General features: G+C 41.2%; 1 protein-coding gene across 1 annotated transcript in view; it reads left to right on the forward strand.

The window, feature by feature from the left end:
- Ube3d (ubiquitin protein ligase E3D) overlaps positions 1 to 13,175 on the forward strand; it is a 101,747-nt gene extending 88,572 nt beyond the window's left edge. The window contains exon 8 of the mRNA XM_055602497.1: positions 12,654 to 13,175. Within this exon, the coding sequence (XP_055458472.1) occupies positions 12,654 to 12,674 (21 nt within the window). The 3' untranslated portion in view covers positions 12,675 to 13,175. The remainder of the gene's footprint in view (positions 1 to 12,653) is intronic.
- Positions 13,176 to 13,383: the final 208 nt, after the last annotated feature.

A 13,383-nucleotide genomic window follows, 5' to 3' on the forward strand; every position in this document is an offset into this window, starting at 1 on the left:
CCATAGATGGTCCTTGGTTGAGTGTCAGTCTCAGAAAAGACCCTGTGCCCGGATATATTTGGTCCTTGTAGAGCTCCTATCCTATTCATATCATACTAACTCCCCTTCTTTCATATGATTCCCTGCACTCTGCCGAGGGTTTGGTTATGAGTCTTAGTGTCTGCTTTGAAACACTGCTAGGTAGAGTCTTTCAGATGCCTTTTGCGGTAGACTCCTGTCATACGTTCAATGCACATCCCATTTGTCTTTCTAAATGAGGATTGCTCATCTTCGCCCATGTCCGCTTTCTTGATTATCTTCTTTAGGTGTGTAGATTTCATTATGTTTATCATATCTTGTAGGTCTATATAAGCGAGTATATACCGTGTTTGTCTTTCTCCTTCTGGGATACTTCACTCAGAATGATCTTTTCTAGATCCCACCACTTGCCTGCAAATTTCATGATTTTCTCCTTTTTGATTGCTGAGTAGTATTCCATTGTGTAAAAATACCACAATTTTTGTATCCATTCCTCCGTTGATGGACATCTGGGTTGTTTCCAGGTTCTGGCTATTACAAATAAAGCTGCTACAAACATGGTTGAACAAATGTCCTTGTTGTGTACTTGAGCAAATTTTGGGTATATACCTAGGAGTGGTATAGCTGGGTCTTGAGGTAGCACTACTCCTAATTGTCTGAGAAAGCACCAGATTGACTTCCAAAGTGGTTGTACCAGTTTACATTCCCACCAGCAGTGGAGAAGGGTTCCCCTTTCTCCACAACCTTTCCAGCATGTGTTGTCACTTGAGTTTTTGATCTTGGCCATTCTGATGGGTATAAGGTGAAATCTCAGGGTTGTTTTGATTTGCATTTCCCTAATAGCTAATGAGGTTGAGCATTTCTTTAAGTGTTTCTCTGCCATTTGATGTTCCTCTATCGAGAATTCTCTGTTTAGCTCTTTTCCCCATTTTTTAATTGGATTACGTGGTTTGTTGCTTTTCTGCTTCTTTAGTTCTTTATATATACTGGATATTAGCCCTCTGTCAGATAAAGGGTTGGTGAAGATTCTTTCCCAATCTGTAGGCAGTCAGTTTGTTTTGATGACAGTGTCTTTTGCTTTACAGAAGCTTTTCAGTTTCATGAGGTCCCATTTATTGATTGTTGCTCTTAGAGCCTGTGCTGTTGGTGTTCTGTTCAGGAAGTTGTCTCCTGTGCCAATGAGTTCTAGGCTGTTCCCCACTTTTTTTCCAACTGATTTAGAGTATCTGGTTTTATGTTGAGGTCCTTGATCCACTTGACTTTAGTTTTGTGCAGGGTGATAAGTACGGATCTATTTTCATTTTTCTGCATGTAGATATCCAGTTGGACCAGCACCATTTGTTGAATATACTGTCTTTTTTTCCATTGAATGGATTTGGCCTCTTTGTCAAATATCGAGTATTCATAGGTGTGTGGGTTTATTTCTGGGTCTTCTATGCGGTTCCATTGATCCTCCTTTCTGTTTCTATGCCAATACCATGCAGTTTTTATTACTGTTGCCCTGTAGTACAGCTTGAGATCGGGGATGGAGATACCTCCAGATGATCTGTTGTTTTGCAGGATCGTTTTGGAGATTCTGGGTTTTTTGTTGCTCCATATGAAGCTGAGATGTTTTAATTTAAGTATATATAATCTGATTTTTTTTTTAAATGAGAAGGCTATTCTGTGCTTGCAAATTCTGCTATGGCATTTTGAGGAAATTGAGAAAATGAGGCAGCAAGAAGAAATGTGTGCCTGATGTGCCTCTCAGCACCTACCTCATCACTCCCTGAGACATCAGATGGAGCTGCTTAAGTATTAATTCTAGGCTGCCCACCCTACCCGGGTCATTATGATAGCATTGTCACCTGCATTTCAAAATTTACTTACTAGTTTGCTAAGAGCATTCCATAGAAGAAATGGGATCTCCCTGATATACTAGCATGAGCATCAGTGTAAGGCTTTGAAATATCCGTCCTAGGGCTGCGTGCAGAGGCATTGCATTGAAGGAAACAAGGCAGAAACACTTGCTAAATACTATGGGGTCAATTTAGTTGGGATTTTAACTGAGGTAGTTTTGTATACCCATGTGTACTTGTAAAGAATGGTATAGAAAGACCCCTGTACACTTTGCTTAGTTGCCCCCAGTGAAAACATTTTAGAAAACGATCATGTAACCCAAGCAAGGTATTGACATTAATATAACCTCTCTGTTGTTACCCAGTATTGTCATTTGCATGTGTGTTCGTGTCTACAGTGTCATATGCACATGGCATCACCAATATGTGTTCGTGTATCATTGGCACAGTCAAGACACTGACATGCCATCGCTGTAAGGATCCATCCTGTTATTCTTATAGACCCATACCAGTTCTCCCCTCCTCAACATCCCCGGACTGTTCTTTTGCAATGTTATCCTTTTATTATGTTACATGAAGGCAATTATTCAGTATGTAACCTTTTCAGGTTGAGTTTTTAAACTCAGCAGAGTTCCCAGGAGAATTGTGTATGCATGTCAGTGATTTGTAGATTTTTGTTGCTGATTATTAATATCCCATTGGAATGCCTGTACTACTGTTGAAACATTTACTTAGGCTTGTTTCAGTTTTTGACTATTAAAACTGTGGAAGAATTTCTGTGTATGTAAGTCTCTGTTCCAAGACTGTAGTTGGTGGATCATATATCTTTACACGTTGACCTGTTGTTTTGCTGTTTTTGTTTGAAGATGGCGTGTCATACAGCCTTGATTGGCTTAGAACTTGCTATATAATATATAGCCCAGCTGATTTTGGCTTCACCATCCTCTTGATTAAAGGCCTTGGGATTAAAGGCCTGGGCCACCATGCCCAGCTCATATTTAGTTTTGAAGGAAATTATTTTGGAAAGTAGCTGTACAGTTTTACAACTTACCTTGCAAAATATGACAGGTTTAGTTTCCTTTCCAGCTTTTGGTGGAAATGTTGTGACTTATTTTGAAGCCACATTTGTGGTAGTTTTCTTCACCTGAACTAGCCAAAGAATTTTACTGAAGAGACTCTTGTGAAGTAAGTAGATTTAGGGAAGCACATGCACTCATTACACACACACACACACACACACACACACACACACACACACACAGGCACAGACACATACACACACTCACATGCACAGGGGCAGGGGAGGGTGGGGTGGGAGGTTAGATACATCAGGATATTTATACCAGAAGAAGCTGCCTCCTTCCCACCTCCAATTCTTACTGTGTTTTATGTGGTACACTCATATGTCCTTTTAGTTTCCAGTGGCTTAAATAAAGGGCTTGACTCTACACTAGTCAACATTGGACCCAACCTCCCTTATCACTGTCACCTTTTTCAAAATCATTCCCAAATAGATCTAAATGGAGCAGTTCTTAAGTTCGGAAAACGTGAGAACAAAATGCTGGGATACCCTGAGGATATCAGCACAAGCAGAGATTTTTCTGGGCAAGACCCCAAAAGCACAAGAAATAAAAATGGACAAACAGGATTATAGCACTGTAGAAAGCTTCTACAAAAGGAAATAGTCAGCAGAGAGAAGAAAGAGCCTAAAGAATGGGATAAGACAGCTGCCACTGTTCATCTGACAGTTATTGTCCAAAATAAGGCAAAAGCAAAGCAACAACAACAACAAAAACAATCCCCACTAACTAAAACCAATTAATCTAGTTCTTAAATATGGGCAAGTGGGAGACCAATGAGATGATTCAGTAGGCAAAGGCAATGGCCACCGAGCATGAAGACCTGAGTTCTACCCCTGGACCTCACATGATGGAAGGGGAGAGCCGACTCCCACAAAGTATCCACTGCCTACCACTTGGATGCTGTGACTTGCGTGTGTATGTACACACACATCCATACACACAACTAAATGTAAACAGTTTTTAAACTAAAGAAAAAAAAACAAGCAAATGATCTAAAAGAATTTTTTCAGAAGATGAAAAGATGGCCACAGACATTTTTTGAAACTACAGAGCAACATGGTTATATTCAATGTTGGAGAAAATAGAGGAAAGGGAATGCTTGCTTTGTAGGAGTGTGTGGAAAACAGAATGAAGGTGATATGGAATCTAAAATAGAATTGCCATGTACGACAGATAGCCCAGTCTCGGTGGAGAGGCAAATCACGACAAGTCATCAGAGATGCTAAGATGTGAACTTTGGACAGACTAGCCGCCCAAACAGTGAGTGTTGTGAACACGTAGTTCAGTGTCACTCCGCCATAAAGAAGAATGAAATCCTGTCCTTCGCAGCAAGATGGGTGGAGCTGGGGTCGGCATGCTGGATGAAGTAAAACAAAGATGATACTGCAGTATCTTCTCGTGTAAAAGGAAAAAAGAATTAACCCTACAAGAAGACTGTGATGGTTAGGATTGGGAGGGCATGGTGGAAGGGGTGGGGCCAGGACCAAGGGTGGGAGTCCAGTCAGTGACCACTGTAGACATTTATGGAAATACTGCACAGAGCCCTGTTAAGATACATACATAGTTAGCTCATGTTTCCAAACAATAACGCTGGATGTAATTGGGTTTTTTTTCTACTTTAATTTGATCTTTCTCCAGCTTTATTTTTGTTCAAAAGAGGAAAAGATATGTTTTCTTTTAAATAAGAATTATTTTGGATTTCGGTTTTTTTTTATTGATTAATCTTGTTTGACAGTTCTATACATTTGTAGACTGTATTATGATTACCCCCTCCCTGTCACCTTCCCTCAATCCTATTATCTCCCCACCCCTGGCCATTGTTGCTAGTGTCTCTCAGATTCATTATTGTTTTGGACACTCATACCAGAGTCCTCAGTTTGTGCTGATCTAGAATGCGCTTTTGTTTGCTTAAATAAGAAGACTCTAAACAAGTTTTGGCTCTAAACAAGTCAGTTACCCTCCCCAAGATCATGTGTTTAGCTTTGTATAATCAGACTACACTTATGACTGCCAAAGCAGATCTGGTAGCAGAATCATCTGGAAGGCACTCATTGGAAAGACACTTCCCCCAAGTCTCTGACTCAGTGGGTCAGAGTAAGGCAGGATAACTCTCCTTTAACACGTTCTTGGGTGGTGAGGGTACTACTGATACAGAGACAGCACCCAGAGATGAGGATGATCCTGGTCCAGAGGCAGCACCAGAGATGAGGATGATGATGGTCCAGTGGCAGCACCCGAGAACCACTGAGCTCAGTTCCACCTCATCCCAAATTCTCAAATCTTGTTTCTGGCAAAAGAAGTTATGTGTTTGTATTTTTCCCCCTTTAAGTGACACAGCTATATAGTGAAATATAATGTTACCATTAGAAGTTATCATGAAGAATATACTAGCATATGGAAACTGCCACAGTACAATCAGTAGGTTAAAAGAAGCAATGTATAACTAAACAGCATATATAGAAATGACCAGGTACATATGATAAATAAACATCCGGAAGGAAAAACAAAACATTATTCAGTATCTCTGAATAATGGAGCTACAAAAATTATAGTTTCCCTTTTTTGTGTGTGTACTCTTTCATATTATCTAGTTTGAGCTATAACTCATATAATACCAAAGAAATTGTTAAAGCAAGGCTGCTCAGGTGTGACATAAAATTAATCAAGACAGTTTAGCAGTGTGGCCATGACTTTGCTAGCCCTTTCCCTGAAAAGAATGGCAGATCACCTGAGTCACCTGTCCTGCCTGACCGAAGCCTGCCCTTATGCACCCAAACAGTGTTGACCCGAAGGCCTCTAATCACAGCATCTCCTTGCGGCTTGCATATAACATTCTTGGCATTTTCTGTGTTAACAGTGGAGTCACCAATTGCATCCTCACCTGCTGTTCCTTCCTCTGCCCTGGGAAGTGTTTCCCCAGGGCAGGCTTTTTGCCTTGCTTGCATATCTATTAGAATTACTGTTTCAAGCTAAATCAGAACTTAAAAATTATTGCTGAAGTCAAGGTTTGAATGATTTCGCCTGCTACAGAAGTCTGCTGGTATAAGGGCTGGACATCCCAACCCTGTGTCCTCAGGACTCACCCCTCTTAACCTTCTAAGAAAGGCAGTGGCTTCCTTTAGTAGAATATGTTTAAAAACAGCTTTGTTTTCCGCTGAAGCCACCTTGCTGGAGACAGCAGTAACTGTTTCATTTAATTGACACTATAGAAAAGACTCTGGCTTCCAGGAACCCCACTCTCAAGTATATTTGTTTGTTCAGGTGCTGGTACCAATGGGACAACATTTCCAAATCCTCTGGCCCATAGCTGCCCTTGTGCCACCGTGTGCTTGCTCCACAAACTCCGTCACAGCTGTTCCAGAGAAAAGGAAAACTAGGACTTTTAAATGCCTGAGTGATAGTTTGCTTATTGAGGTAGCACTGTTTTATATCTGGCAGTTTTTAGCACCCACCCTCATGAATAGCATCATTTCCTAACAAATACAATTTGTGCTTGAGGCAGGAGATTTTTATGAATCACTTAAAGACTGTTCCCATGTAAATGTTCGCCCTGTGGGCTTGCTGTCCTTAGCAAAGTGACTGAGTTTGCTTATGTAACTCCTGTTTCAGAGCTAGCCGTTCACTCCAGTGTCACAGTAGCTCTGTCTAGCCATGGTGGTGCCTTCCATCGAAGCGATGATAGTTATGGACGCTGAACTTGCTTCCTTTGTTGAAGGCTGAACCTCAGACAAAGGGCTGGGGTGTTCGTTTGCACTTTCTGTCCCATCTTCAGATGGAGCCACCAGCTGTCCTTCTGGTAGCTCAGCTTCCTGGTACCTGAAAACCAACACGCTTTTTTGAGTCCTATGCCAGTCATCATAGTGTATACCGTGGCTTACAGAAAACCCCAGGGGAAGGTTTACAGTAATCCACAGATATCCTCACACCCTGCCCCACATGTGGAAGGCCTCGGCTGAGTCTGCGCAGAACTCCTGGGATTCGAAGGCTGTGCTTTCGCTCCCTTTGTTTACTTAAATGCGCCTGTAGCTGCTGCTTGTTGGCACCTCCGGGACTCCTCCTCCTTGGACTGTTTGCCAGAATACCTGTAGCAAGCAACTTTCAGTGGGAACCGGCGTGCACCAAACTCTTCGTCGTGCCAACTTTTACTGTGTCTTTTTGCCAGTGTGTAAATCTATAATTAGAGTCATAATTACATAAAAACAGTTCCTGTGGGGAACTGCTGTGGAAGTCTCTCTTCATAACTCAGGTGGTGATTTTCCCTCCAGCAGGTGTTAGGCACCCATCTTAAACTTACCCATCTCATTGCTTGGCTGGTTCTGAGGGAGGAACGTCTTAGGTTGTATTCCACTCAAAAGCCAGGTGCAGGCGCTTTTAGCAGCCTCTTGAAAAATGCTAAGCTAGGGAGGCAGGAAAATTATTTAATCCCATTGTTACTTTAAGAAGTCAAACATTTGCTAAATGCTAATAAAAAGTCAGATTGATTTCTGTACTCAATTATATTTTATTTTGTAAATGAAGTGTGGGTCTTAGAAACTGTGTTATTATATAAGGTTTATTTTAATCATACAAAGCATAAAATATAAAATCTCCTTGTCTTACTAGGAAGCCAATCTATTTCATGTTAACAGCACAATTTCATGTTAAAGGGGACATCTGTATATAGCTTTAACTACTTAGGTAGGATCCTTTTGAAAGCCTGCAGTCATGAGGGGCTGGAGAAATGGTCGAGTGGTTAAGAGCACTGGCTGATACTCCAGAGGACCCAGCTTCGTTTCCCAGAATGCATATAGTGGCACACAACCGTCTTTACTTCCAATTCCAGAACATTTGACAGCCTCTTCTGGTCTCTGCAGACACCAGGCATGAGCACAAATATACATGCAGGCAAAACACTCATACACATAATATTTTTAAAAATCTATTAAAAAATCAAAACTTGTAATTATGGAACTCAAAATTTTCAGTATTTTACACTCTTATTGGTTTTGTTTAATATATCCCAAAGCATTTAGACAGCTTTTAAAAATGCAAATTATATCTCATGTGGCCTGCTTAGACAATCTATCTTTATATCGATCCATTAACAATCAATACATCTTTATTAACTAAGGTTAAAGGATGTTTTTAAATGTTGAGCATGTTGCTCATATGTAACTGAAACATTATAGACTTACCATTTGGGCCACCATGCCATGGGCCTAGCTCTTTTAAGATGGTTGTTTTTAGATGCCTCAATGCAGGGACATTTTCTTTATATCTCTTAGCTCATCTACCTTTCGTTCCGACTGTCCATGTGTGGGTGCCTAGAACACAGAGTCACATCTATGGTCATAGGAAAGAGCCCTGTCTTCCAACGTCTCAAGTCATTGTTTACAGTTTATGACTGTAAATTCCCCAAATATGAGAGCCAACAGAGCCTAGGGGTGCGACAGCACTCATATACTCTAAAAGCTTTGAAACAGGATTTTCTCAGCCTTGTAAAAGCAAAAACAAAACAAAACAAGTATCCTTTCTTAAAATAAGTGCTAGTAATGAAAGCATATTTTCCTGTCATAGACAAAAGCTAGAGAACACACAAAATCAGATTTTGAAATGGTTACCTCACAGTGATTTAAATAAAATGAGACCAAAATGCATCACGGAATACCTCCTCCCAAGGCTGACTGCGTGTCTTTGTTATTGAGACTTAAAAAGTACATAATGTACTTGTTAGGGAATGCTAACAAAACTAGAGATTAAAAACTCATCAGATCAAAATTTCAGGTTATTTTTCTACTTGGTGGGGGTTTCTTTGCATGATGTGGTCGGTTTACCCTCTAATGTAATTTTCTTTATGCTAAATTCACTGTCATAAGCTTGGGAAACCAAAGCTATCTTTTTTTAAATTTTTTATTTAACTTATTAATTACACTTTATTCATTTTGTATCCCCCCATAAGCCCCTCCCTCCTCCCCTCCCGGTCCCACCCTCCACCCCCTTTCTGCATGCATGCCCCTCCCCAAGTCCACTGATAGGGGAGGTCCTCCTCTCCTTCTTTCTGATCTTAGTCTATCAGTTCTCATCAGAAATGGCTGCATTGTCAGGGTTCTAGGTTATCTCCATGAGTAGTCCTTGGTTGGAGTATGAGTCTCTGGGAGGTTCCCTGTGTTCAAATTTTTTTGTTCTGTTGCTCTCCTTGTGGAGTTCCTGTCCTCTCCAGCTCTTACTATTTCCCACTTCTTACATAAAATTCCATTCACTCTGCCCGACAGTTGGCCATCAGGATCAGCATCTGCTTTGACAGTCTGCACGGCAGAGACTTTCAGAGGCCCTCTGTGGCAAGTTCCTAGGTTGTCTCCTGTTTTCTTCTTCTGGCTTTCAGAGGCCCTCGAGAGGCCCTCTGTAGCAGGTTCCTAGGTTGTTTCCTGTTTTCTTCTTCTTCTGATGTCCATCCTCTTTGCCTTTCAGGATGGGGATTGAACATTTTAGTTAGGATCCTCTCTTTTGCTTAGCTTGTTTAGATGTACAGATTTTAGTGGGTTTATTCTATGTTGTATGTTTATATGAGTGAGTATATACCATGTGTCTTTTTGCTTCTGGGACAACTCACTCAAGAAGATCTTTTCCAGGTCCCACCATTTACCTGCAAATTTCATGATTTCCTTATTTTTCATTGCTGAGTAATACTCCATTGTATAGATGTACCACAGTTTCTGCATCCATTCTTCAGTTGAGGGGCATCTGGGCTGTTTCCAGCTTCTGGCTTGTAGAAAAATGAAAATAGATCCATACTTATCACCCTGCACAAAACTGAAGTCCAAGTGGATCAAAGACCTCAACATAAAACCAGACACATTAAATCTGCTAGAAAAAAAAAAGTAGGGAATACCCTAGAACTCATTGGTACAGGAGAAAACTTCCTGAACAGAACACCAACAGCACAGGCTCTAAGAGCAACAATCAATAGATGGGACCTCATGAAACTGAAAAGCTTCTGTAAAGCAAAGGACACCGTCATCAAAACAAAGCGACTGCCTACAGATTGGGAAAGAATCATCACCAACCCTTTATCTGACAGAGGACTCATCCAGTATATATAAAGAACTAAAGAAGCTGAAAAGCAGCAAACCAAGTAATCCACTTAAAAAATGGGGAACAGAGCTAAAGAGAGAATTCTTTGTAGAGGAATATCGAATGGCAGAGAAGCACTTAAAGAAATGCTTAACCTCATTAGCCATTAGGGAAATGCAAATCAAAACAACCCTGAGATTTCACCTTACACCCATCAGAATGGCCAAGATGAAAAACTCAAGGGACAACACATGCTGGAGAGGTTGTGGAGAAAGGGGAACCCTTCTCCACTGCTGGTGGGAATGTAAACTGGTACAACCACTCTAGAAATCAATCTGGCGCTTTCTCAGACAACTAGGAATAGCGCTTCCTCAAGATCCAGCCATACCACTCCTAGGCATATACCCAAAAGAGGCTCAAGTACACAAAAAGGACATTTGCTCAGCCATGTTTGTACCAAAGCTATCTTTTGATGTTTGAGGCAATAGTGAAGATTCAAGATCCCTGTGCCTCTAAGCTTTTTTGTATTTATCTGCAAGGATACAGTGAGAAATTAGGGGTTCATCAGAGCTTCTCTGAGTCCACCATTGGCACTTGTCAGGCTTTGTGCACACAGCAAGTTGCTTGATTTTTCTAAACTTGCTTTTTCCTTCATAAACTAGTTTCAAATGCTGCTCTGCCTTAATCCTAAGGCTGTGGACCAGGGCAAGTAGAGTCAAAATAAGCCTACTACCCTATAAAGGGCTTTAAGGGCTTCAGGTGGGCCTTTTACAATTCCCATTTTGCAGGTGGGAAAAGACAGAAAGAGGTTACCCAGCCCATTAAGGGTCACAGAACTAGCCAATAAGAGATCTGGTTTCATGAAACATAGTCATAGTGTTTTTGAGCACTACGCAGCTGACTTTTGGGGGCACCGGTGGAGGAGGGGCTGCCTATGATTTTAGGATATTCAGCAACCTCTCTGCCTCTCCCTGTTAGATGTCAGTCACCACCCACTCCCAGTTGTCGACAACCGAGACTGTCTCAGAGTCTAGCCAGATGTCTGACTCCGGAGCCAACTGTCCTAACCACTGTCACGATGGCACAGATTGGAGTTAGCTGCTCTTTTAACTACTCTGTGTCATAGTAATTTGCAGGAACAAAAAGGTAACTGATTTTGTCTTCATAACATGGTGTGTTCGTTCTCAGCAGAACTGTTTGCATAGAAGCAGAACACCACTGCCCTCAGTGGGCCCTGTGTTAGACTCAAGATCTGTGCTCTCCTGTCCCCTCTAAATCTATAACCATTCCTTAATCCCTAATGGGCCACAAACAAGTCTCTTTTGTACACCCCTTCCCATCTAGTAACTGGAAACTGGAGACAGAAAGAAAAATCACATGGATTTATATAACATATTGTGTCTTCATAACCATTATATTTTTATTATTTGTTCATATTTTTTTTTTGAGACAAGGACTTACTATGCAGCTCAGGCTAGCTGGCACACACCGTAGGGCCTGGCCTGGCCTAAAACACATTTTCCCACCCTCGCCCAGCCCATTGCCTCATTTGATCATCATGGAAAGCCCTGGAGGTTTATACCAGCTGTAATTGTCCCATGTTTAGATGGCATCTAGGATCTGTAACCCTTCTTCCTTGCCTGTTTCCTCAACTCTGGTACTCTCACTGTAAAACTTGATGTAGGAGCTCAGTAGGAAGTTGATATGGAAACTCAGCAGGTGTGTTCTTTCCAGCACCATATGAAGAAAAACGTCCTCTGAAGCATTCTCCATAAAGCTGAGGCCGCCTGCACGGCGAGGCTCTGGCTTTTTCCTTTGCTTATAACAGGGATCATTAACTATCCGTCCCTTTCACTGCAGCTGGGACTTAGGCACCAACTTCCTTGATGCCTTTGATACTTCTCAAAGAATGGGATGAGTTTACTTCTGTTCGGCCTAGTGCGAGCTTCCCAAACCGCCCGCCCACCCAGGTCATCATTCTCCCTATGTTTGCCTCTCTTCCTGATGTTAACACAGTTACCAGTTTATTGTCACCTCTGACAGTAAACATTTGTGGTCAACTATCATTGCTGTTCCTTTATTATCAGAACTAATGGAAAGTTACAGGCATTTGTTTGATCTGGGCCTTGCTGCTAGTTTGAAAATATTTTACCCATAAGCCTGTATGAATTCGTTTTATTTTAAACACTAGGTTAAAATAAATTGCTACTGGCAGACACAAGAAGTATAATTGCATACGATTAAAAGAATCAGCATGACCTGAGAAGATGGGGTACTTACCAACGGTGTTAAGGACGTAGAATTGCCTGGTAATCTTTTAGACTCAGAATTCTGCTGGCAGAATGTCTAAAAAAGTAGTTTGGAGCAATGGGAACATGAACTGGATTACTTCATGGATATATAACTTTACTGTCAATTAAAACTCTATTTTTTCTTTAAAGTGGTTATGAGTCATTCTAATTACTTGATGGTTCATTTAAAAAAGATTGATTGGTTCTTGCTGTAAAATGCAATGTCTGCCTCGCCTGAGCCACTTCTTTTGAGATTGGGTTGTATCCTGTTGACCAGATTTGCCCCCTTGCTCAGATTTGACATGCAGTCATTCCATCATGTTCTGTCATTAAAGTATTGTGTATGTGTGTGTGTGTGTGTTTTTTTTTTCCAGGTGGCCTTTCTGAAGATATAACTGTTGAAGGTGAGGCTTTCTGGTCTAGCAGCAGACAGCTGTTCAGCACAGAGCACAGAGAAAGCCAGCAGTCGGTTCTGTGAGCACAGCCTGCCAAGATGAACAAGAACCAGAGCTGCATTTATTCTCTGAGAGTTGACTTTGGATTCCTGCAAATCCAAGGCTATAAGGAAAGTTGTAGTAGCGGGTTTTAGGCAGGTTAAGTATAGAAGTTGCACCTCTACTCCCCACAGAGAGGAATATTCAAATCTGTGCTGTGTCAGCACCACCTGGAAGCGTATTAGTTAATGGAAAGCCATCTGTCCTGTTTGAACACAGCGAGGGACTTCATTGGGGAGCGGAATGCTAACAGCTCTCAATCCCAGGAAGTAAACTTTTAAGGAGCTCTGGGTTTGTTTAAAGCACATTTTTAAAAGCTAAAATGTACAAGTTTTTATATCTTATTCAAAGAAGATGCTTGCTGGTGTTTGTCGAATGAGTCATTATCCAATTAAAGTTTTCCTGAGGGTGTAAAACCACATGTGTTCTTTTTGTTCTTTATTTCCTTCACCACATGCTATTGCAAATTAATAAATGTGCAACACTGGCATCTTAGTATAGAGTTATCTCAATTCTTATGTGTCCAAACAAGAAAACAATGAGAATGACAAGAGCTGAGCCTGATCCTGCAGAGCCCAGGTCAGCTCCTAATTTGATGCAGAAGGCTTAA

Source organism: Psammomys obesus, unplaced genomic scaffold (genome assembly GCF_907164565.1).
Source record: "Psammomys obesus unplaced genomic scaffold, mPsaObe1.curated_primary_1811, whole genome shotgun sequence".
In the NCBI taxonomy this organism is placed as follows: domain Eukaryota; kingdom Metazoa; phylum Chordata; class Mammalia; order Rodentia; family Muridae; genus Psammomys; species Psammomys obesus.